The sequence below is a fragment of the Colias eurytheme genome, chromosome 30 (genome assembly GCF_061535395.1).
Source record: "Colias eurytheme isolate Ceu_HAF_F1 chromosome 30, ilColEury1 Martin Lab GWU primary, whole genome shotgun sequence".
Classification (NCBI taxonomy): Eukaryota; Metazoa; Arthropoda; class Insecta; order Lepidoptera; family Pieridae; genus Colias; species Colias eurytheme.
The window spans coordinates 966,806-992,196 of NC_143009.1; the positions used below are offsets into that span (position 1 = coordinate 966,806).

At 34.8% G+C, this 25,391-nt stretch overlaps 1 protein-coding gene across 1 annotated transcript; it reads right to left on the reverse strand.

Annotated features, from left to right (window-relative positions):
* Positions 1 to 144: 144 nt before the first annotated feature.
* Positions 145 to 24,060, reverse strand: PPP1R15 (Protein phosphatase 1 regulatory subunit 15). Its single transcript, XM_090118692.1, has 3 exons — positions 22,197 to 24,060; positions 2,095 to 2,216; positions 145 to 1,026 (listed from the first exon to the last, which is right to left on the reverse strand). Exons 1-3 carry the CDS (start codon positions 23,739 to 23,741, stop codon positions 270 to 272), a joined length of 2,424 nt encoding a protein of 807 aa, XP_089974818.1. The 5' UTR covers positions 23,742 to 24,060; the 3' UTR covers positions 145 to 269.
* Positions 24,061 to 25,391: the final 1,331 nt, after the last annotated feature.

A 25,391-nucleotide genomic window follows, 5' to 3' on the forward strand; every position in this document is an offset into this window, starting at 1 on the left:
GAGGCAGACCAATTTGTGTGTATTGCGTCTATACACGTACTTTGAATGTGAGCGTAAACACAGTGGAGGGGCGTTCATTTTTAGATTAGACAATCTATAACATCTCAGTTTATAGTCGTAAATATATTTTATTGCAAATATATGACAGTCACCATAATAGGACAACGTCTATCAGGTCAGCTAGCAAAATATACCTTTTGATGTAAAAATCACGTAAATTTTTAAAACTAACAATTTACAGATATCCTAGATACAAGTATTTCCCTTCGTCAAGTATCTTGTTCTGTGATGTATTTTTTTACATTTAAATCTTGATTTATTTCCGAATCCGAAATAAAACCGTTAAGTTTAACATTATCTGGATTTATATTTGTATCTAAACCATTAACAATATATTTTTTACTATTTGCAACATCTCCATTTACAAAACCATTTATTTTAATATTTTCCGAACAATTCCTAAATTCCTCTTTTTCCGATTTATTCTTATTTTTTTGTATATTTTTATTTTGTTTGAAATCATTATTGTTAACTCGCTTTTTATTTAAAACTTTTTTATTTAGTGACACAACTCCTCTTTTAACACCTTTTATTATAACTTTTGATTCTATATCTTCCTCTCTTTCCAAATTATGTATATTAAATTCTTTATCATTCAAATCCAATTTAGATATATCTATCTCGCTTCCACAAACAACACTCTCTATTTCAACATCATCATGCTGTCCTTGTTTTTCACCTACATCTTTACCGTCATCTTTTTCTTGTAAAACACCATTAGTATGTATATTTCCTTCTTCCTTAAGCCTTTTTTCTTCTAGAACATCATTTACATGTTTCTCATGTTCTTCTTTAAGCCTATTTTCTTCCTCTTCTTCCTTAAGTCTTTTTTCTTCTAGAACTTTCTTGTCTGCTATTTCTTTGCGTCTCTGCGCATTCCACCACGGCATGAACCTTTGGAACACGACTCTGGAACGGTGTTGAGGCTTTAGCACCCAGGATATCGCCATTTCGACGTCTGCAATTCTGTAATTTTTAAATTTTATGTCAGTTTTCTTAAATATAAAATGTTAGTAAAATAATAAGCTAGCTATATTTGGGTCACATTTGATACATTCTGCTCTTTACTAATATTATTAAAAGGAAAGATCGGTAATTGGCTCAAAAAGTACTGGACGGATTTGGATAAAACTTTACAATAATATATTATAGCTATAGAAATACTTGATTCGATCGCGATTCGTCGAGTGAAACCGTACATCACAGCTAGTATTTAAAATGGTTGCATAGATAAGAAGTTTTAAGTATCTTTAAGAACTAATATGCCTATTTTTAGCCTTTATAATAGAAAGAAAGATGGAAAGAAAGAAAGTATATTCAGCACCACACAAATGTTTAAAACAAGAAAATACAATCTATTAAATACTGATGGCTATTCAGTGTGGTGCAAAAAAGATTAGCTGCTTAGCATGTGCGTCAAGAGCTGATTTTCAGTAGCCCCTGATGATGATGATCTAAATAAAAAAAAATATTTTCATTCATTCCTTCATTTATACAACTATAATTTTTTATTTGTATATAATGTGGAAGGCGTCGGTCGTCTCTAGCACAGGTTTATACCTAGTTGAGGCGATTGTCGAGTTTGTATTATTTTATGTCACTGTATTGGTAGAGATAAACTACGATAACATGGCGCGCCCCTCCAAATTACTGTTTCAATGTGTGTAGTGACATCCTTACGAAGGAGTTTGTATGTTGTTGTACGTATTCGTCTTTAGTACTTTACGTCCAGATTTGTTGGTCAACTAATCATAAGTTGCCGAGCGCCCAAGACAACGCACGTGTCGTTTTCATAGAATACGTCAGTGCAGCGCCATTACTAATAATAATGAGCGATTAGAGCGTGACTAGTCGAGCAACAAATCCGTGAATTTGTTTTTGTTTGACGGCCGTCTCATTACGCACACATGCGTTGTGAATCTTGGTGGTGCATTGTAAATACTTTCACAAATACTTTCAAACGTTTTGAATTTTGGAGGGGCGCGCCATGTTATCGTAGTTTATCTCTACTCAATGATTTTTTTTTAAACTCACCGTCTCCTAAACCGTTCACGGTCAAGCGCGTGCCGCTCCCAGTGGCCCGCTCGCGCTTGCCGCGCGGCGAACGCCCACACTCGCATCACGTGGACCTTTGGAGGGTGTGGGGAGAAATGCACCTGGAATGTGGGAAAATAGACCTTGTTATGTGGATAATAGAGTTCATTTTTAATATATAGAGTTCATTTTAAATGATGATAGTTTTTAATTATATACTATTGAAAACAAAACATGAAAATAGACCTTGTTATGTGAGACATAGCGTACATTTTTAAGTGGTAATTAATAGTTATTATTGTTATGCATCTGGAATATAGAAAAAGACCTTGTTATGTAGGGATAGAGTTCATTTTTAAATGGCGACAGATAAACGTTTTTAATTTGTGAAAGAAGACCTTGTAATGTAGGTAATATTTTATTTATATTGATAAATAGTATTTAATGTTATCATGTATAACTGAATAGGGTAAAAAAGACCTTATAGTTGGGAGCATAGAGTTCATTTTCAGTTTTTTTTTAATATTGATAGTTTTTAATTCTACATATATATATGTAGTCGTATATAATGTTTAAACTTTATAGTTTACTAGCGGTCCGCCCCGGCTTCGCCCGTGGTACATATTTCGCAATAAAAGGTAGCCTATGTCCTTTCTCAGGGTCTAAAGATTATCTGTGCCAAATTTCATCAAAATCGGTCCAGTAGTTTATGCGTGAAAACCATACATACAAACCTTTCCTCTTTATAATTTATTTATTTATTTATTTATTTATAATACTTCATTGTACAAACATGAATGGACAAAGCAGAAAAAAAAGAACAAAATTACAAAGGCATCATTTGTACAAAAGGCGGCCTTATTGCTGAACAGTATAATATTAGTATAGATTGGCGCTTATTTTCTTTTGAGTAGAGCATAAAATAATTGCGATTAAATTGTTCCATCTGCAGTGCATAAGAACGGCTGTATTGACTCTTGTAATGTTTTGTTTATCTAATATATTTTATAATCACAAATCTCTTAATTTCTTACTAATAAGACTAAGTACATAAAAATTATGATTTTTAGCTTGTCCTTGAGACTTAAATAATTTATAATATATGACAACACCATTTTCTGATTATTTACAATCTATTTATTTACATAATATAAATGACTAATAGTGGTTTTTCCTATTCTCAGAAATATAATTAGTCAATCAAAGATTATTATCATTTTATGATATTATATTCCTGATATTAGCGCGTTCAATGAAACAAACTCTTCAGCTTCATAATATAAGTAAAGATAGATACCTTTATGTGCTTTATAGTTTACTAGGTTTCCGCCCGCGGCTTCGCCCGCGCAGTCAAAGAAAAACCCGCATAGTTCCCGTTCCCGTGGGATTTCCGGGATAAAACCTATCCTATGTCCCGGGGTAAAAAGTAGCCTATGTCCTTTCTCGGGTATCATAATATCTCTATACCAAATTTCATGCAAATTGGTTCAGTAGTTAAGGCGTGATTGAGTAACAGACAGACAGACAGAGTTACTTTCGCATTTATAATATTATAGTATGGATACTGTGCAGCCGTATGGGCAAAGAAATATTTATTTTTATAAATATTCAATAAAAAATATTGAAATACTGATAATACCTAATACTAGTTATTCCTACTGAAATCATCACCATCATCAGGGTGTGCATATTACACCAATTTCTTTTGAGGGTAAAAAAAAGCTCTCACAGGAAGCCCATGTCCCTGCAGTGGAAACGTATATGGGCTGATGATGATGATGAAATTCTTTGAATAAATAAAGTCTCCTACTATGCCCGTAGATTCATCCACACCTTCACAGAACTATGACGTCACGGAATCATTTTAAACTATTGCGCATCACGCAATCTTAACTGAGTCAGTGTGACGTCACGAGATGACCATCGTATCGTCGTGACTCAACGATCAACGACCTTAGAGGTTAATTTGAGAACTGTACATCTATACTCATAAATAAATGTTTGTTTGTTTGTTTCAACGCGCTAATCTCAGGAAAAATTATTTCGGTGTTAGATAGCCCATTTATCGAGGAAGGCTCTATATTATCTCGCTAAAGATACATGTTTTGTGGCCTCCTCGGGATTTCCTAGAGGCCCGTCAATTCTACGCTCACGTAAAAATCAAGGTACCTGCCTGCTAAAGATGCAGTAATTGCAAAATATATAAGTACACTAGCTTCCGCCCACGACTTTGTACGTGCATCCCCGTTTTTCCCCGTTCCCGCAAGAATTTCGGGAAATCCTTTCTTAGCGGATGCCTACGTCCTAACATCTACCTGCATGCCAAATTTCAGCCCGATACGTCCAGCGGTTTGGGCTGTGCGTTGATAGATCACTATATCAGTCACCTTTGAGTTTTATATATATAGATTTACAGCGTTTTGTTATGTATTGTTTTATATGGTACCCCCATTTTTTGGTTTTAATTTTATGACTTGCAGGAAGCTACCTTCCCATTTTTGGTTAGAAGTTCGTTTATATGCGCAATTTTTATTCAATTAACATGAAAGGTACATGCAATCAAACAAAAATGTTAATAATGCCATGCTAAACTCAAAACTCAAACTCAAAAATTTACAACAAGCACACGTGTCAGAAGTGAAACTTCTTTGGCAAGATTCAAAGATACCAAAATCGTCACCTTACTCCATGACGTGACCTTGAAATTTTATTCTCAACGCGCCTAAAGAATCCCTTCAATAAACAAAGTTTTTACTAAGTGACTTGCCTCTCTTCCGCAGAAAGCCATTAATTGCAAAGCCTCCAAAGTCCAAACCCTTGCACGATTGTCTTTCAAGTGCCGTTCTTTGTATTATAATATATGTATGTGTAAAATTAAACGTAGGTAACTACATTCAGAGACATTAATTGTGCTAATGTAGCGAGGGTCTTTAATTTCTGGCTACCCGCCAAGTGCGCTAAAATGGATTTTATATATGTATTTATATGTTAAATGATAAATGGAATCATTTCAATTTTCTTTACGTCTTTCTTTATTATATAATCGTATCCAATTAGTCTTTATGCGTCTATGCATAAAGCGCGTCACACACTGTGAAGATACTATAACATTTTATGTTAAGATTCTCTAATATAAAATATTACAGTATCTCAAGGTATCCGGTATCAGCGTTCTGACCATCATTTTTCTTTTTGTCATTGCGTAAAACCGCCATCCTGTTACAAATGACCCGAAACACTGACACAAACGAACCTACAAGGAAAAGCTTGTCTCACAAAACCCAAGGTCAGTTATCTTCTCTTCTTCTTCTTCTTATATATAAAAATGAATCACAAAATGTGTTGGTAAGCGCATAACTCAAGAACGGCTGAACCGATTTCTATAATTCTTTTTTTATTATATTCCTTGAAGTATGAGGTTGGTTCTTATGTAGAGAAAACGTAAACATGTACCACGGGCGAAGCCGGGGCGGACCGCTAGTATGATTATAAACATGCTATATAGTTGTTATATACCTATAGGAAGACATTTCGTCACACTGTCTGCATGGACAAATATGTTATGAAAGGTACTACAAAAATGTACCTTATCGTATATTAGCTTTTACAACATATACCTATATACGTGAGAAATTACAGTTTGTGGTTGTTTTGTAATGTATTTCTTGGTTTGGTATATTTTTATTATTAAAGTGAAACTTTTCGTCTCAAACTTTTTGGTCTGTGCAGCGCATGTCGCGTGTATCGCGGCTGCCGAGTAGCTATACCTACTCGGCAGCCGACCGTCACGCGACATGCGCTACACAAAGCAGTGTTCGGAACCGTTCGAACAGTTTCACTTTTACCGTGGTTTCATAAAACCACACAACATTTTTTATTATTTCTGTGTATTTTTGATATCATTTGACCGATAAGGGGAAACTATTTTTGGAGGATAATAATAAGATAGATAGATCTATTTGCAGATAGTAACGTATGTACTTACCTACATCTTCTTATATATAAAAATGAATCGCAAAATGTGTTGGTAAGCGCATAACTCGAGAACGGCTGAACCGATTTCGATAATTCTTTTTTTACTATATTCCTTGAAGTACGAGGATGGTTCTTATGTAGAGAAAACGTAAATATTATGTACCACGGGCGAAGCCGGGGCGGACCGCTAGTGTTAAATAAATTTGTTTTTGAACGACCTCACTAATTTCATTATTTGTTTTTTTTATGTTTTAAAGACCTATTACTTTGCAAGACTGTAAAATTCAGATAAACATTGCTTATTAAATAAGTAGGTATCTTAATTTTTAATACCTTCCGACTACCAGCTTTCTCTACTCGGCTTTCCCCGCGTATTCAAAGTAGGTAAATTCCCCAAGGAACAACTTGGGTAATTTACTTTGGCTACGCAATTTAACGTAGCCTATGCCTAAATAATGCAAAAAAGTCGCTCTGTTCGGATGTGAAAGGAAGACAAAGAAGCAAACAAACATTCGCAGAAACAATAATCAGGAAGTAAGCATATTAAACATAAGCCCCAAATACTCAGATTCTGAAAATCAACTAAACAAAACCATGACTAACCCATCGGGGTTTCGTCCAGGGTTAATATTTCGTCATATCCTTTTTTTTCCGGTGTGAACGTCAACCAGTAAACACCTGTCACTGTTGCTCTTAATTAAACAAAGAATACTTACGATCTTTTTCACGTAAATTAATTAACAAGTAATCTCAAGATTGTTATCATCGATCAGCGCGCGAAAAGAAATTATAGTGGACCTGTGAAGTGCATAATTATAAAATATTTCGCCAACTTCATCAACAACAAAGGTTAGAAATTCTGTCAATTAAGAAATCAAATTGTGAACATAGACAATTAGAGCTAACTTTGCCATCTCCAAACCAGTGTTGCGAACTCTAAACTAGTGTTGCCAACTTCAAATTAGTGTTGCCAACCCAAAAATATAAAAACCTAATATGGATAATATGGAGACATTCTTTGAACGCATGAAGATAGAAATGACTAAACAGACTGAAGACATAATTTCGAGAATGGATGAAAAGTTAGCCCCACTATCACGCGAAGTCGAAGATTTAAAGTTAGAAAACAAAGAACTGAAGGAAAAAATTACTATATTAGAAAAAAACCGAAGACATAACAATTTAATTTTATATGGACTAGAAGAATCTGAAGAATCTACTATGGAACTTTTGCAAGCGACAACAAAAAAAATTACCACTGATTTAAAGATTTCTTTGGATATAAAAGACATTAATGAAATACGTCGAATTGGTAAAAAAATAAACAGCAACGGTAGGGCCAGACCAGTACTTATATCACTCCTTAACAGTTGGAAAAAAGGAGAAATATTAAAAAATAAGAAGAAATTTAAAAACGCCTATGTCTCTGAAGATTACCCTAAGGAAGTTCAAATTAAAAGAAAAGAATTAAGAGAGAAAATGCTAGAAGAAAGAAAGAAGGGGAATTTTGCGGTGCTAGACTACGACAAATTAGTTATAAAAGAAAGACCACTAAATAACGAGAAACGTAAACGAGACTTATCAATAACACCTGAAACTTCGCAGCAACCACGGAAACAACATGCACCCTCTAAAAACTGCAGAGCAAACGCCTTTGATTTGATGAGGGGTAGAAGCAGCTCTCTCTCCTCCATAAACAAATCTAATGATCAGAGACAATGACATACACACATCAGCCACCGGAACGAGACAACAGCCAAACTTAAACGCAACAAAATAAATAAAGAAATATTCCCCAAGCCGATTGGTCCTCGAGGGGAATCAGACCACTACCCTCCACTGAAAATTTTTCTAACTAAACACAATGATTACAATACAGAAACGAAGACAAACAGTAAAAACACTATAAAAATTGGAACATACAATGTAAGATCCCTTTCATCCACCGAGAGATATCTCCAACTAATTTACGCACTTGAAAATATAGATTTTGATATACTAGGACTATCTGAAGTGAAAAGACTTGGTTGTAATATAGAAGAGTATCAAGATTATATTTTATGTTACATTGGCGAAACGAAAGGCCTTCATGGCGTTGGATTTCTGCTTAATAAAAAATATAAAGAAAATATACACAATTTCACTGGAATCTCCGAAAGAGTAGCTTTGTTACAGCTAAAGTTAGAACAGTTTACAATATCTATAATTCAGGCATATGCTCCTACGGAGACATCCAAGGAGGAAGAAGTCCAAACATTCTACAACGACATGGAGAAAGCACACCTTCTTGCTGGAGAGAATCTCATAGTAATGGGAGACTTTAACGCAAAAATCGGTCATCCTAAGCCAGAAGAAAGTCTGTGCATGGGAAGATATGGCTATGGGCAACGTAATAAAAGGGGACAACAACTAATAGATTATGCCATTGAACACCAACTATTCATCATGAACACATTCTTCAAGAAAAAAGCAAAGAGAAAATGGACATGGATGGCACCTAATCAAAAAGTTAAAAATGAAATCGATTTTATTATGACCAACCAACCCCATACGATCAGCAATATCGATGTTCTCAATCAAGTCAGCTTCTCTTCTGACCACAGATTATTAAGGGCAACAATTACCATGTGTCTAAAAACGAAAAGCAGGAGAAACTTCAAAAACATTATTAAAAGTCCTAAAACAGAAAACGAAATAGAATTATACAAAAACCGCCTGAGAGACAACCTAAAAGACACAAATATTAAACTTTCAGAAAATGTCCAAATATATTACGATTTATTGGAGAAACACATAAAAAGCAGCTTGTACAGTAACCCTATTCAAAAGAAACAAAATAGAATACTTACGGAACATACCCTACAACTAATTAAAAAACGCTCTGAATTAATACATACTAAAAATAAAACCAAACAACAGAAAAAAGAACTTACTCAACTATTTAAAACTACGAATAAATCAATCAAATTAGACTATAATAAACATAGAGAAGAAATTATATCAAGGAATCTAAATACATATAGAAGTGCTAAGAGAGCTTATAAAGAATTGACCCTACAAAAGAAATGGATACAGAAACTGCAATACCAAACATGCGAAACAAAGACAAGAAAAGACGTGATAGACCATGCGACAGAATTTTACAGAGAGCTATATAGCAAAAAGGAAAACGAGACAAAATACAAAAAATACAGTAGTGCGGACAACAATAAACACTCAATTGAACCAATAAGAGAAGAAGAAGTGTACTCACAAATAAAAAAGCTTAAGAACGAGAAGAGCCCTGGACCAGACGGGTTGACGAACGAATCTCTTAAATTAGGAGCCCCCATTTTACTTAAACACTTAACACAACTCTTCAATATGATACTTGACACTGAAACAGTACCGGAACAATGGTGTTCATCTGACATAATTTTGATATATAAAAAGGGGAATCCACTGGAAATAACTAACTATAGACCAATTAGCTTACTAGCGAGTATATATAAACTCTTTTCTTCTATCATACTAAAACGAATTTCTAAAAAAATTAACGACACACAACCAGTAGAACAGGCGGGCTTTTGTTCAGGTTTTAGTACAATCGACCATATCCATACTGTGGAACAACTAATTGAAAAATATGAAGAATATAATAAGCCTCTGTACATAGCCTGCATTGACTATAGTAAAGCTTTCGACAGTATTAGCCATAATTCAATTTGGAACGCACTAAAATCATCAAACGTGGATGATAAATACATAAATATTATAAAATGCATTTACTCCAACAGTACAAGTAAAGTAAAACTAGAAAAAAGAGGTGATCCTATTAGAATAGAAAGGGGAGTCAGACAAGGCGACCCTTTGTCGCCTAAACTTTTCATAGCCGTGTTGGAAAGCATATTTACTAACCTACAGTGGGCAAAATACGGCATTAGAGTTGACGGAAGATATCTGAATCATCTCAGGTTCGCAGATGACATCATCGTGTTCTCTGAAACGGCCAAACAACTAGAAGACATGCTGCGGGAGCTAGATCAAGAAAGTGGTAAAGTAGGCCTACTACTAAATAGAAGTAAAACTAAAATCCTTACCAATAGCTTTAAAACACCTATCATCATAAATGGAGGCAGTATAGAATATGTCAATAATTATATATATCTAGGAAAACAAATATCATTCAGTAGAACTAATAACGAAGAAGAGGTAGAGAGAAGAATAAATATTACATGGAAAAAGTTTTGGTCACATAAAGAAATACTCAAAGGAAACTATAGTATGAAGATAAAGAGAACTATAATGGATACCTGTATCTTACCTAGCCTACTATATGGATGCCAAACATGGACCTACACAAGCAAAATTAAGCAAAGAATAAGTACAACACAAAGGGCAATGGAAAGAAGTATCCTAAACATAAATATCAAAAACAAAATAACAAATGAAACAATACGACAAAAAACAAAAATTGTAGACGCACTAACACACGCGTTGAAGCTTAAGTGGCAATGGGCAGGTCACATCTCTCGTTATACCGACAAAAGGTGGACATGGCTAACGACCAAATGGAAAGGACCAGTATTGGGGAAAAGAAAAGTTGGACGTCCACTCAAAAGGTGGGCTGATGATGTTATAGAGATTGCGGGAAAGAATTGGATAAATAAGGGAATAGATAGAAACTTGTGGAAGAAAATGGAGGAGACCTTTACTCTAACGAGATCCATACCTCATTAAATAAGTAAATCATACTAACATTAACTAACTAGAATAACAACATACTAACAATACTAATAATCATTTGAAATGTAAATTTGAGAGATATGGAATAAATAAGGTTTTATTATTATTTATTATATCCTTAACTCGCTGTGCCCCGCGGTTGTACCCGCAGTGCTCCGCTCCTGTTGGTCTTAGCGTGATGGTATATAGCCTAAAGCCTTTCTCGATAAATGGGCTATCTGACACCGAAATAATTTTTCAAATTGGTCCAGCAGTTTCTGAGATTAGCGCGTTCAAACAAACAAACTCTTCAGCATTATAATATTAGTATAGATAGCTCCAAACACTCAGATGTGAAAATCAACCAAGCATGCAAACAAAAACATGACTAACCCATCGGGGTTTGTGCAGGGTTGTTTAGTATGTCGTCATATCCTTAATCAAATACTTTCATAATATTATTGAGTTCTTGCTATAGAAGATACGTGGCTATGTCTGACACATTGTTTATCATACATTTGCAATATTTACACAATATATTATTAAAATATAGAAAAAAAACTGTCTCAAGTATATGTTTTAGGACGGATGTTTGTTCTTTAACGCAAAAACAGCTGATTCGATCTGTATGAAATTTCGTACAGAGATAGATTAATAGTCTGATTTAGCACATAGGCTAGACTTTATTCGTCGTGTCAGTTTTTATTTATAAAAAATAACGGTAATTTACGCGAGTGCTACCTACTTCCTACACACTATTGACAAAATCATTTTTTTTTATTTTCATCACATAACAAGCAAATAGTGTTAGTTTATTTCAACCAACTGCAGCTAAGGAGTAAGAACCATCTCAATAGACAATAAACCGCACTCAAATCGGTTTATCTATGTGGACACTCTGCATCAAACAGACACAAAGAAACACACTGTACACAGAAGTACACTATGACCTATGTACTTATGTACTTATTAATTACTAGCTTCCGCCCGCGACTCCGTCCGCGCAGAAAAATTAAGATTTATTTTTTTTCTACGTATTTTTCCGGGATAAAAAGTATCCTATTTTATGCCCAGGATAATAAGGTATAATTATACCAAGTTTCATCGAAATCGAATCGTTAGTTTTTACGTGATGCCTTCACATACAGACAGACAGACAGAAAGACAGACACACAAAAAATTTTTTGATCACATATTTGGGTTTGGTATCGATCCAGTACACACGTAAGTAAGTAGTAGTAACACCCCCTGCTATTTGTTTTTTCAATATTTTCAATGTACAGAATTGACCCTTCTACAGATTTATTATATGTATAGATTATACTCATTTAAATAATGACTTTCACATTTTCTTTGAAAAAATTACGAAATATTTTGTAACACGAAATTCTGATAACACGCCTGATTAGATAAAGTAGATAGTGCAGTACCCCCTAAAATTATTACATCATAATAATTATTCTTTCAGTCAGAAACTGTCAGAACTGCTAGACAGCTTTCAAACAAAAAAAGTATCAATCAAGAATCAAGAACAATCGTCGAACTTCAAGGAATATTATTAAAGACATTCATTTCATTTCATTAAAAAAAAAGAATTAACGAAATCGGTTCAGCCGTTCTCGAGTTATGCGCTTACCAACACTTTTTGCGATTCACAACAAAGCCAATAACTCTAAGATCCTTTAGTTTCCTCTTTGTAATAATTAGGTCTTTGTTGATAAATCTTCTTATATATAAAAATGAATCGCAAAATGTGTTGGTAAGCGCATAACTCGAGAACGGCTGAACCGATTTCGATAATTCTTTTTTTAATATATTCCTTGAAGTACGAGGATGGTTCTTATGTAGAGAAAACGTAAACATGTACCACGGGCGAAGCCGGGGCGGACGGCTAGTATTAAATATAAATCGTGATTCAGTCTTAACAAAATAATGCTATCCTATGCTATTATAAATGCGAAAGTTTGTGAGGATGTGTGTGTGTTTGTTACTCTTTCACGCAAATACTACTGAACCGATTACAATGAAATTTAGCACACATATAGAGGGAAACCTGGATTAACACATAGGATAGGTTTTATCCCGGAAATCCCACGGGAACGGGAACTATGCGGGTTTTTCTTTGAAAACGCGGGCGAAGCCGCGGGCGGAAAACTAGTAATATTATATTTCTTTAAAATTCTTAAAACTATTTAATATATGTAATATAAAGCTTGTACACAAGCACAATTATCCAACTAGCCAACATAAAACCTGTATTAAATCCGGTTTTGAATGAATTAAAAATGTCACCTGTTCTAATTTTTGTTGCTAACTTGACTGTGGTTTAAGGATTATTACAGTAGAACGCCGATTATCCGAATTAATTGGGGCTGAGGCCGATTCGGATAATTAATCTATACTTAATATTATAAAGCTGAAGAGTTTGTTTGTTTGTTTGAACGCGTTAATCTCAAGAACTACTGGTCTGATTTGAAAAATTATTTCGGTGTTGGATAGCCCATTTATCGAGGAAGGCTCTATAGGCTAATCATCACGCTAAGACCAACAGGAGCGGAGCAATGCGGGTGAAACCACACGGCACAGCTAGTGTATAATCCATACTAATATTATAAATGCGAAAGTAACTCTGTCTGTCTGTCTGTTACTCAATCACGCCTAAACTACTGAACCAATTTTCATGAAATTTGGTATGGAGATATTTTGAAACCCGAGAAAGGACATAGGCTACTTTTTATCCCGGGAAAATGGCGCAATCCCGGAAATCCCACGGGAACGGGAACTATGCGGGTTTTTTTTGACTGAAGCCGCGGGCGGAAACCTAGTAATATAATAAAAATGAATCGCCTACGGGTCTTTCAAACATATAAGACACTTTAGGGAACTTTAAAGTGTAAAAACTCGTTCCATTTAATACCTATGTGAAGTTGGCAACTAACTGAATAAAAATGAGTGTTTCTCAATTCTATCCGATTGTACTAGGTTTGTACCGGATTGTACCGCTATTTATTTCGTTTGTACCCCAAAGGGGTGGGGAGAAACATAGGGTCGTAGTTATATGGCAACTAACTGAATAAAAATGAGTGTTTCTCAATTCTATCCGATTGTACTAGGTTTGTACCGGATTGTACCGCTTTTTATTTCGTTTGTACCCCAAAGAGGTGGGGAGAAACATAGGGTCGTAGTTATATAGTTCGCTGCTAACTGAATAAAAATGAGTGTTTCTCAATTCTATTCGATTGTACTAGGTTTGTACCGGATTGTACCGCTATTTATTTCGTTTGTACCCCAAAGGGGTGGGGAGAAACATAGGGTCGTAGTTATATAGTTCGCTGCTAACTGATTAAAAATGAATGTTTCTCAATTCTATTCGATTGTACTAGGTTTGTACCAGAACGTACCGCTTTTTATTTCGTTTGTACCCCAAAGAGGTGGGGAGAAACATAGGGTCGTAGTTATATAGTTCGCTGCTAACTGAATAAAAATGAGTGTTTCTCAATTCTATTCGATTGTACTAGGTTTGTACTGGATTGTACCGCTTTTTATTTCGTTTGTACCCCAAAGAGGTGGGGAGAAACAAAGGGTCGTAGTTATATAGTTCGCTGCTAACTGAATAAAAATGAGTGTTTCTCAATTCTATTCGATTGTACTAGGTTTGTACCGGATTGTACCGCTATTTTTTTCGTTTGTACCCCAAAGGGGTGGGGAGAAACATAGGGTCGTAGTTATATGGCAACTAACTGAATAAAAATGAGTGTTTCTCAATTCTATTCGATTGTACTAGGTTTGTAGCGGATTGTACCGCTTTTTATTTCGTTTGTACCCCAAAGAGGTGGGGAGAAACATAGGGTCGTAGTTATATCGTTCGCTGCTAACTGAATAAAAATGAGTGTTTCTCAATTCTATTCGATTGTACTAGGTTTGTACCAGAACGTACCTTCTTCACTGATGAAGATGCAGCTTTCTAAAGGTGAAAGAATTTTTGAAATCGGTCCAGTAGTTTATGCGTGAAAACCATACATACATACATACATACTTACATAATTACAAACTTTTCCTCTTTATAATATTAGTATAGATAGTATAGATAGGTACTTACATATTCTATTATGGCGCGGACAAACTGTTCCGTTTACGGATTAATCTACATTGAAATCCCAGAAGGAAACAATATTTCAGAAAGATTGTATTAATTGTATCTGTTGAATTAAAATCAAAGCTATATATAATATGTTGTCCTCATTATTTTCTAATCAGATTGTACATCCCAATGCGAATGCATTACTTAGTTAAACTTACTTAGTTAGCAGCGAACTATATAACTACGACCCTATGTTTCTCCCTACCTCTTTGGGGTACAAACGAAATAAAAAGCGGTACATTCCGGTACAAACCTAGTACAATCGAATAGAATTGAGAAACATTCATTTTTATTCAGTTTAACTACGACCCTATGTTTCTCCCCACCTCTTTGGGGTACAAACGAAATAAAAAGCGGTACGTTCTGGTACAAACCTAGTACAATCGAATAGAATTGAGAAACACTCATTTTTATTCAGTTAGCAGCGAGCTATATAACTACGACCCTATGTTTCTCCCCACCTCTTTGGGGTACAAACGAAATAAAAAGCGGTACGTTCTGGTACAAACCTAGTACAATCGAATAGAATTGAGAAACACTCATTTTTATTCAGTTAGTTGCCAACTTCACATAGGTCCATTTAATACATACGACAACGACCTTCCGCGCCGTAAGTTGTAAAGGTCGTACGATAATAATATCGTGATTGGAATTTATATTATCACTCTGTTGAGGTACTTCTAGAAATAATTGCAATAAACAATGAATTTATTATAAACTAGCTTACCGCCCGCGGCTTCGCCCGCTTTGTCTAAAACCTAATCCATACTAATATTATAAATGCGAAAGTAACTCTGTCTGTCTGTCTGTTACTCAATCACGCCTAAACTACTGAACCAATTTTCATGAAATTTGGTATGGAGATATGTATTTTGAAACCCGAGAAAGGACATAGGCTACTTTTTATCCCGGGAAAATGACGCAATCCCGGAAATCCCACGGGAACGGGAACTAAGCGGGTTTTTTTTAACTGAAGCCGCGGGCGGAAACCTAGTAATATAATAAAAATGAATCGCCTACGGGACTTTCAAACATATAAGACACTATAGGGAACTTTAAAGTGTAAAAACACGTTCCATTTAATACATACGACAACGACCTTCCACGCCGTAAGTTGTAAAGGTCGTACGATAATAATATCGTGATTGGAATTTATATTATCACTCTGTTGAGGACTGAGGTACTTCTAGAAATAATTGCAATAAACAATGAATTTATTATAAATTGTGTTTACTTATATATGTCACGGCTAAAGGTAGGTGAGAACATAAACTTAAGATTAGCCGGCTAAACTTAGGTTTATTTTCAACGAGGTGTTAATGTTAGTTTGTTCTATCTTTAGCCGGCTAAACTTAAGTGTAACCGCAGGCCCGTGGCTAAAAATGTCCGGGTGGGTAGATTTGGTTAGCGCCGGGCCGGTGGAGGGCTTGAGGGGCCCGCACAGTGCCAGAAAACACTCGCCCTGTTCCTTACATGTATTATAGTAACCAAATCTACCCACCCCGACTCAGGGCAGAAAGCTGGTGGCTAGGTTAGGTTAGGTTAGAACTCTTAAGGGCCCTTAGTAGGTGAAAACGAAAAAATGGACTGTTTTCTATGAGCTATAATTGAAAATATTGAAGTTTTTTCGCACTGAAATTTCTAATATGTATTACAGAACGTATGTGTGATGGGATGACTGTTTCCAAAACACGATTGGAAAAATTTTGCTCGATAAAAAAAAATCCTGAAGTTACCTCTAAAATATCATATAAATTCTCATTACAACTGTATTTTACGATAATAATTCGTATAAAATCACAAATACATAGGTATTTACCTTCTCGATTTCGTGACTGTTTTAGATTTAGAAAATACTAAATATTTTCATTCACTTTTTGATAAAAATGTGAATGGCGCTTACGATTTTCAGTTTCGAGCACGTTGATTCCATACTAAACGCGGACCCCCTCACCGCTTACCTCAGGCCCGAATAGCTGAATTTTCGCTGACCGCCTAACCCCCCTTAAGACCCGCACGAGCCGAGCGAGCGCAGCGAGCGTGCTGCGGCAGCAGCCGGCGAAGTGCCAGAAAACACTCGCCCTGTTCCTTACATGTATTAAAGTAACCAAATCTACCCACCCCGACATTTTTAGCCACGGGCCTGCGGTTACACTTAAGTTTAGCCGGCTAAAGATAGAACAAACTAACATTAACACCTCGTCGAAAATAAACCTAAGTTTAGCCGGCTAATCTTAAGTTTATGTTCTCACCTACCTTTAGCCGTAACATATACATACCACATTTATGTATTATCATAACAATTTTGCATCGATAAATGAATAATTGTTACTCCGAAAGTAATGAACAGAAATTAATGCGGTTTGCAGTCATATATTGTTTGAAGTATACATTCCAATTATTGGAATGTGGATAGCGACTTCATAACTATGACACGAATAAAGCAGAAAATTTAATATTAGCCTTCCGTATAATAGCTTAGCTTGGTCAAAATGTTAAAAAATTATAAACAGAAACCTTCCCCGAGAGCCACGCTATCCATTGAGGAAAACAGAATGAAAATCGGTGCAGTAGTTTTGGAGTTTATCGCGAACAGTCATACAGACGCGGCAGAGGACTTTGTTATGTAATCATTTATTTCTAGAGCAGTAGTAATAATATTGCAAACTGTTATTTTATTTAATGTTTGGTTTTCTATTTGGTAACATATAAACCGCGATGTGGTTGTTGTTTGATATTAATTTCAATATGTTTACATAATATTATATTTATTTCTAAACTATAACATTATAAAGAGGAAAAATATGTTGTTTCGTTTGTTTGTAACCATATCTATACTAATATTATAAAGAGGAAAGCTTTGTAATTTGTATGTATGGTTTTCACGCATAAACTACTGGACCGATTTTGATGAAATTTGGCACAGATAATCTTTAGACAGATTGCGAAATATGTACCACGGGCGAAGCCGGGGCGGGCCGCTAGTAAGACTATAAGTCATAACAACTCAACCAATTTTTTTTTATAATTTTACAATAGAATTGCGTGGACGGAGTCGGGTCTCACGGCTAGTAACTACATAATATCTAGATAGATAATAGAATAGAGATAACGAGTAATAAATGTTTATCAATGTAACACGCTAATTTTGATATCAATTTTATTATGACGTCAGAACTTTTTCTTTTAAATTTAGCGCCAACAAACTAATACAAATTTTCACCAATCTATACTAATATTATAAAGCTGAAGAGTTTGTTTGTTTGTTTGAACGCGCTAATCTCGGGAACTACTGGTCCGATTTGAAAAATTCTTTCGGTGTTAGATAGCTCATTTATCGAGGAAGGCTATAGGCTATATACCATCACGCTACGACCAACAGGAGCAGAGCAATGCGGGTGAAACCGCGGGGAACAGCTAGTCCTTGATAAGTGTATAAAGTTTGAATTAAATTGGTCCGTTTGAAGTGGGTCAAAATCGAGTCTAAAGGTAAGTACCTATACTTACACTTAACACGAGTTTAAAATAATAATAATAGTTAAAAAAAACTAAAAAACACGCTTTTAGTTCGGTTTTCTATAAAACGCGTGTTTTTTTATTTTTTTTTAACTATTATTTATTTTATCAAATTAGTGTATTGTCATCGGTCCTAAATAAATCTACAAAGTTTGAACGAAATCTGGCCGTTTAAAGTGGGTCAAAATCGCGCCCAAAGAAGTCGGTTACAAACATACAGGTGAAGCTAATATAAAGCGTGTAATAAACTTTATTATTATTTTAATTTGATCTAAGTACAACTACTAAGTCCTGAGATTAAATAGTTAAGGGCCGATTTTTCAATGCTTGGATAAAACTTATCCGTCCGATAAATTATTACACGATAATATTAAAATGTCACGTAAACTGTCAAATACGGGCAATTAGGATATGTTTTTAAAATGGTAGTTTTATACATTATTCGACGAATAAGTTTTATCCAAGCATTGAAAAATCGGCCCTAAAACAAATAAATTCAATAAAATTAGTGCATACTATCATAACATAATCTTATATATAAAAATGAATCGCAAAATGTGTTGGTAAGCGCATAACTCGAGAACGGCTGAACCGATTTCGATAATTCTTTTTTTATTATATTCTTTGAAGTACGAGGATGGTTTTTACGTAGAGAAAACGTAAATATGTACCACGGGCGAAGCCGGGGCGGACCGCTAGTATTTTATAATATCTATAATACTTAGTACTTTTAAATCATATCCTACTTAGGTAAAAATACATTCCATGTATATGATTATTTTTACATGCGCTAAGCCCCTTACAGATATTATTCTTTCTTCTATATATATAATTAGTGAAGATTATATACATAAATAGTAGCATTCTTATGACTTCAATGTCTGATCTAGAAAATATTGATCTACAAAGACATCTTATCATTTAGCGGTATCACTACATAGTATAAAACAAAGTCGCTTTCTCTGTCCCTATGTCCCTTTGTATGCTTAAATATTTAAAACTACGCAACGGATTTTGATGCGGTTTTTAAATAGATAGAGTGATTCAAGAGGAAGGTTTTAGTATATAATTTATTAGGTTTTAGACAAAGCGGGCGAAGCCGCGGGTGGTAAGCTAGTAAAAAATAGTAGACCTCTCAGACCTACCAAAAAATACTTTTTACTTGAAAGACATATTTTTTTATCAGTCAAGCCCTTGTAAAGGACTTCGTTTAGAAACACGGTTATTATTTTTTTATTTGAATACTAGTAGATAACCCCTACTTTGCCTGTGATACAAATATAGCCTAAAGCACTCAGAGATCAGAAAACCAATGATGAAAGAATTTTTGAAATTGATCCTGCAGTTCCTGAGATTAGAGTGTTCAAACAAACAAACTTTTCAGCTCCATATTATTAAGTATAGATGGAATATGTATTGTGTTCTTTATAAAGTTATAACAATGCGTTATTGTGTTTTAAACAATGCAATATTGTTTGTCATAGTTATCTGGTGACCTATAAAACATGTCCAAATACATCATATCAATATATTTAAATACTATAAAGAGGAAAAACTTTAATCAATTCTTATAATAAAAGATGAATAGTTTTTGTTTGAATGCGCCAAACTAAGGAACTGCAGGACTATGTTATTTTAAAAATTCTTCCATTGTAACATAGGTACATGATCCCTACCAAAATCGGCGCCCTACACGCGACGCGACGCGAACTTGAAATTTTACTCTCAACGCGCCTAAAGAAGTATCACTTCAAAATTGTTGGTAGTTCAAATACCTACACAGAATAATATGTGGTTTCCAAATCATGATGAATCTCTCTCTAATTTAAAATACCTATATAAATACCTAAGTTTTACGGAAATTCTTTTCAGACACGCCGTAAAACAATCAGTGTTAATAATCTCATCATGTTTTCAATACAAATAAACAGTTTCACAGTAATATAGTATTAATCCAGTCTGTAGGTATTAATGCTCTACAAAAGGTGGCGTAGAAAATGTTTTGAAACGATATAGTTTAGGTATGAAAGGTTAATAAAAATCCAAGTTTTCGACCTTGACGGACCCAGGCGTTAGCCGCCATCTTGAATTAAAGGTGCTCCAGCGTCTTCGATTTCTTCTGGTCATGACGACGAAATTTCATGGTTGGAAACTAAAAATACAGACAATGAAACAGAAAATTTCAGCGACGATAATGAAGAAGCCACCATTAACCAGCCCGGGCCATCAAAAAGAATTAAAAAATGATAGCTGTACAATTTTTAAACAAAATTAAAATTATATGATTTCTGTAAATATTATTATTTCCGTCGCTTGTAACTTTTTACCTTTAAGACTTACAGAATAATCATGTATGCAAAAAATGTAGGTAATTTTGTCTTCTTTGAACCCCTCATAGACACTTTTGTGATTTAGTAAACAATTGAGAAGTTATTTAAAATATACCTAATTTTAGCACCTTTAATTCAAGATGGCGGCTAGCGCCTGGGTCCGTCAAGGTCGAAAACTTGGATTTTTATTAACCTTTCATACCTAAACAATATTGTTTCAAAACATTTTCTACGCCACCTTTTGTAGAGCAGAGGCTTTTACATTTCCCCACAGACTGGACTATATTAACTACTATTTGTTTTAAAACAAAGGATTTTCCAGTCTATGTATGTAAATATTTCTTTGACACACTCTGTAGTGCTTCATTGCTCAAAAAAACCTTTTTACCCCTTCTACATAATAATTGAAATTCATTTTGTAAAAGCCTAGTTCATTATTGAATGTAGGTATGAGTTTAAAATTAAAATTACTTTTGTGTCAACAGGTCAGTATTTGAACGCATTTGACCTCAAGGATGGACAAACACATGAGTCAATGTATTAGTGTTACACATATAATGCTATCTCATTTCAATCAAAGAGAATGAAAGAGATGGATATACACATTGTTGTTTGAGAAATAAGAGGAAAGAAAGTCATATTATGATTATTTTATGTTTAAAATTGTGAAATATCTTTTTGTTTACTATAATTGAGTATGAAAAAAATTCCACTTAAATATGTATCATGAATTGTTATTGTTTTATTTCTTAGTAAGCATTCTGCTAACTGCTTATGCTTGTTTGTAAACAAAAATGTGATTAGATGCAAATAGTTTATAATCCAAACACATCATAAATTATTTGTAAACATTTTTTTTGAAGTGGAAACTTCTTTAGCGGCGTTGATCACTTTTTCTGTAATGAGTATAAATTTAAACTCGCGTCAGGACACGTGACCTGATCGAAAAAGCATAAGACGGATACCATTCCAAAATATCAAACATGATCAACGTTAATAATCAAGTTTTCACTTCTGCCGGCACTCCCGGAGTGCAACCCGTCTTTTTTATTCTAATTAAAATTGTTTGAAATCATTTTTCTTTAATTATTTCTTGAACATATTTAAACAATAAAATCTCTATCATGTTGTTTCATTTCCTTCCCACTAACAATCCCTACTAATAACTATTATAAATGCGAAAGTAACTCTGTCTGTCTGTCTGTTATGCTTTTCCGCTTAAACCGATTATGATGAAATTTGGCAAAGACAATCTTTAGACCCTGAGAAAGAACACAGGCTACCTTTTATTGCGAAATATGTACCACAGGCGAAGCCGGTACCATAATAAGTTAATCTCTACTAGATTATTCATTAATATATTGTTTTATTTTGTTCCCATAAAGTTGCCTTTTTTATAACCAGCACCTAAACTTTAAATACAATAAATAACTCACCTTTTTCGGTGGCAGTTTCCGCTTCTCCACCTTCCTCTGTTCATCGAGAAGCAATCCTGTATGTTCTGGCACACTCGCTTCATCAGGCACATCAGCCGCTTCCCCGATACGCACAGCACAATCAACCACATCAGCACTGTACAAAGTATCGTCCGTGAGATCACCAAAGGTCCGCGACAACGAATGATTCAACTTGCAAGTTGTTATTCCGTACCCCGAGTCTTCTTCTAAGTCGGAATCCGTGTCTGTGTCGTTCTCGTTGCCGAAAACATCGTTAGATGTGTAACAACTGTCCGGCGATTCTTCGAACACGATAAACGAGTCTTCAGATTCACATTCCGATGGTATTCTCTGCCGTTTGTCTGTGAACACGATTTGGAACGAATCGTCGCTATCCGCGGAGGAAGAATAGAATTTACCGGTCACTTCGTCAAAGCTGTTTTCTGGTATTGACGATTCTGAGTCCTTGCTGTTGTTAAGAATCTCGTTGCCAAATGAAATTTCGTTGGACACTTCTTTTATTGGTATCGGTGATGTTTTTGTATTGTTACTCTCTGTAATATCACTGTTACGTTTACATTTTGACTTTAGCAACTCCTTTATTTTGTTAATTTTGTCCTCACAAGACGATATCACTTGCTCTTTGTCTATGCTACTTGTGTTATCTGTTTTATCATTCTGTTCTTTCTCCTCTGGTAAATTAGTTACTATATCCATAGATTCATTCACATACATTTCAGTCTTCACATAAGGCGCATCAGTCTCAAACAAATCTTGTTCTTGATGTTTATAAGCTCCGTGGCACTCTATTAAAGTATCGTTGGGCAGATTAACAAAGTCTTCAGGACAGAAAGCATCCTCAAATGAGTCTGACACTGAGCCAGATTCAACGAAGACCCTCCTGGGCCTCCGTTTACGTGCTTGCTGCGGTTTCTTGTCCGTCAACAGCATACGCACCTGGTTCAACTTATCCTCACAATTACCAACTACATTTCTACTTGTAGTCATGCTTGTGTTCGAATTTGTTGTAGAATTGTTACAACCAAACTGCTCAACCTGTTCATTTTTATTTTGAACCTCCAACTTGGCAGCGTGCCAAGCGAGCGACGGCGACATCTGGCCCTCGTCTTCAAAATCGAAACAGTCGTAATATTGAGGCACTGGCGAGCTGCCTCTCTTTTGAAACATAGCAGTCATCACGTTGAAAACACCAGTAAAAAAATTCGTTATACCACTCAATGGTGTTTGCGACTCACTAGACTGCGGAGGTTTCTCCGCTTCGTATTCCTTTTCCTTTGTTTTGTCCATGCTAGATGCTGTTATCACAGAATCGGCAAGGTTTTTCCTTAACGGGTCCGAAATTAGATGCAATTTGTTTATGTTGTTGAGTAATAAAGTATCCGCGAATGCCTCGTTCATTGCTTTGGATTGAGCGTCCGTGGAATAGTTAGTTAAGGGGAAATTTATTGGCAATTCCAGTAGATTGCGCCTATTGCGCGAACCGAAGGCTGTTCTGTTATTCATTTTGTTGAAACTTATATTCATTTTACAGTTTAATGAGGATGCTAAGGCACGTTACACTTAAACAGTCATGTTCATATTGCACATACACACGTCTGAAAAAGGCTTGTGAATAAGTCTATAACACTTCAATCCAATGATAGACACTTCCTGAGAATAGCAAGGTCCTGAATCGTAAATCTTCACTCTGTCTGTGTTGTACGCTGTATCACCACAACTGACTGCGTTTCTCACTTCTGAATAACTTGAAAATTCGTTTACTTGCGTAAAATACTCGCTTTTTAGCTCCATTTTGATAAAATATCGAAATACACGTCTTTATAGTTCAGCCATTTTGATAAAAATAATACGCACTCATTGTCAACTTGACAGTTCTTAATAATTATCACAGATAACAGACGAGGGAAGAAATTATACAGATTAAAATAAATGTAATGAAATCGATTCGAATCGATTATCTTAGTGTTTTATAATTCGACCACGTTAAGAAATAAAAATAGAAAAAAAAAACAGCTGTTGATAACATAAATATGCTTTTTATCATAAAATTTGATCTACATCTGTTCTAAAATGCTCTTTGAAATGGATAATTTTACATTGAGTTCTTATGTTGCTCAAAATTATTTTATTCATTGTATTTTTTTCGATCTAATCATGTAAAATAGGTAGTCACTTTTAGAGAGTAAATATTAAATTTTAAGAATTTCGCACATTATTATTCTTATTTGTTTAGGCGTTCTTTTGAACCACGAGGCGACGTATCTTCATTGACGCACGTAAATCGATTATAACGATTATACAATAAAATCGATTTTAAACCATAGGCAATATTTTAACTTTTCTGATGCAATAAGGTAGGTACACAACATGAAATAATATTTGACCTTTGATACATTTTTTTATCTTGTACTAGCGGTCCGCCCCGGCTTCGCCCGTGGTACTTATTTACGTTTTCTCTACGTAAAAACCATCCTCGTATTTCAAGGAATATAATAAAAAAAGAATTATCGAAATCGGTTCAGCCGTTCTCGAGTTATGCGCTTACCAACACATTTTGCGATTCATTTTTATATATAAGATTATTTTAAAAGTATTTTAATGATAGTAAATAACAATAAACAAAAAATATACAATTGATAAATAATAGTATGTAAGTATTACCACAGTATTACCATCCTACAGTAGTGCGACGAATGTACTTGTGCAGAGAAACGGAGGGGAACTGGCGGGGGTCGGGCGACGCGGGCTGCGTAAAGCAATCACGCTGAGATTGCTTTACCTATCGCGAAAGGACGACGCAGTCGTATTTTTTGTGTAATAATTTTATTATACATAGGTACTTACATATTCTATTATGGCGCGCACAAACTGTTCCGTTTACGGATGTAAATTTACATTGAAATCCCAGAAGGAAACAATATTTCAGAAAGATTGTATTAATTTTATCTGTTGAATTAAAATCAAAGCTTTGTATAATATGTTGTCCTCATTATTTCCTAATCAGATTGTACATCCCAATGCGAATGCATTACTTAGTTAAATGTTATAATATACAATTAAGAACATCCAAAAATAAAGTGTCCACGTAAATAATATTTAGCAGTGCATCTGTAATTATATATTTATGAACAAATAATTACATCAGATTTAATAATCGCAATTATTTTGAATGTA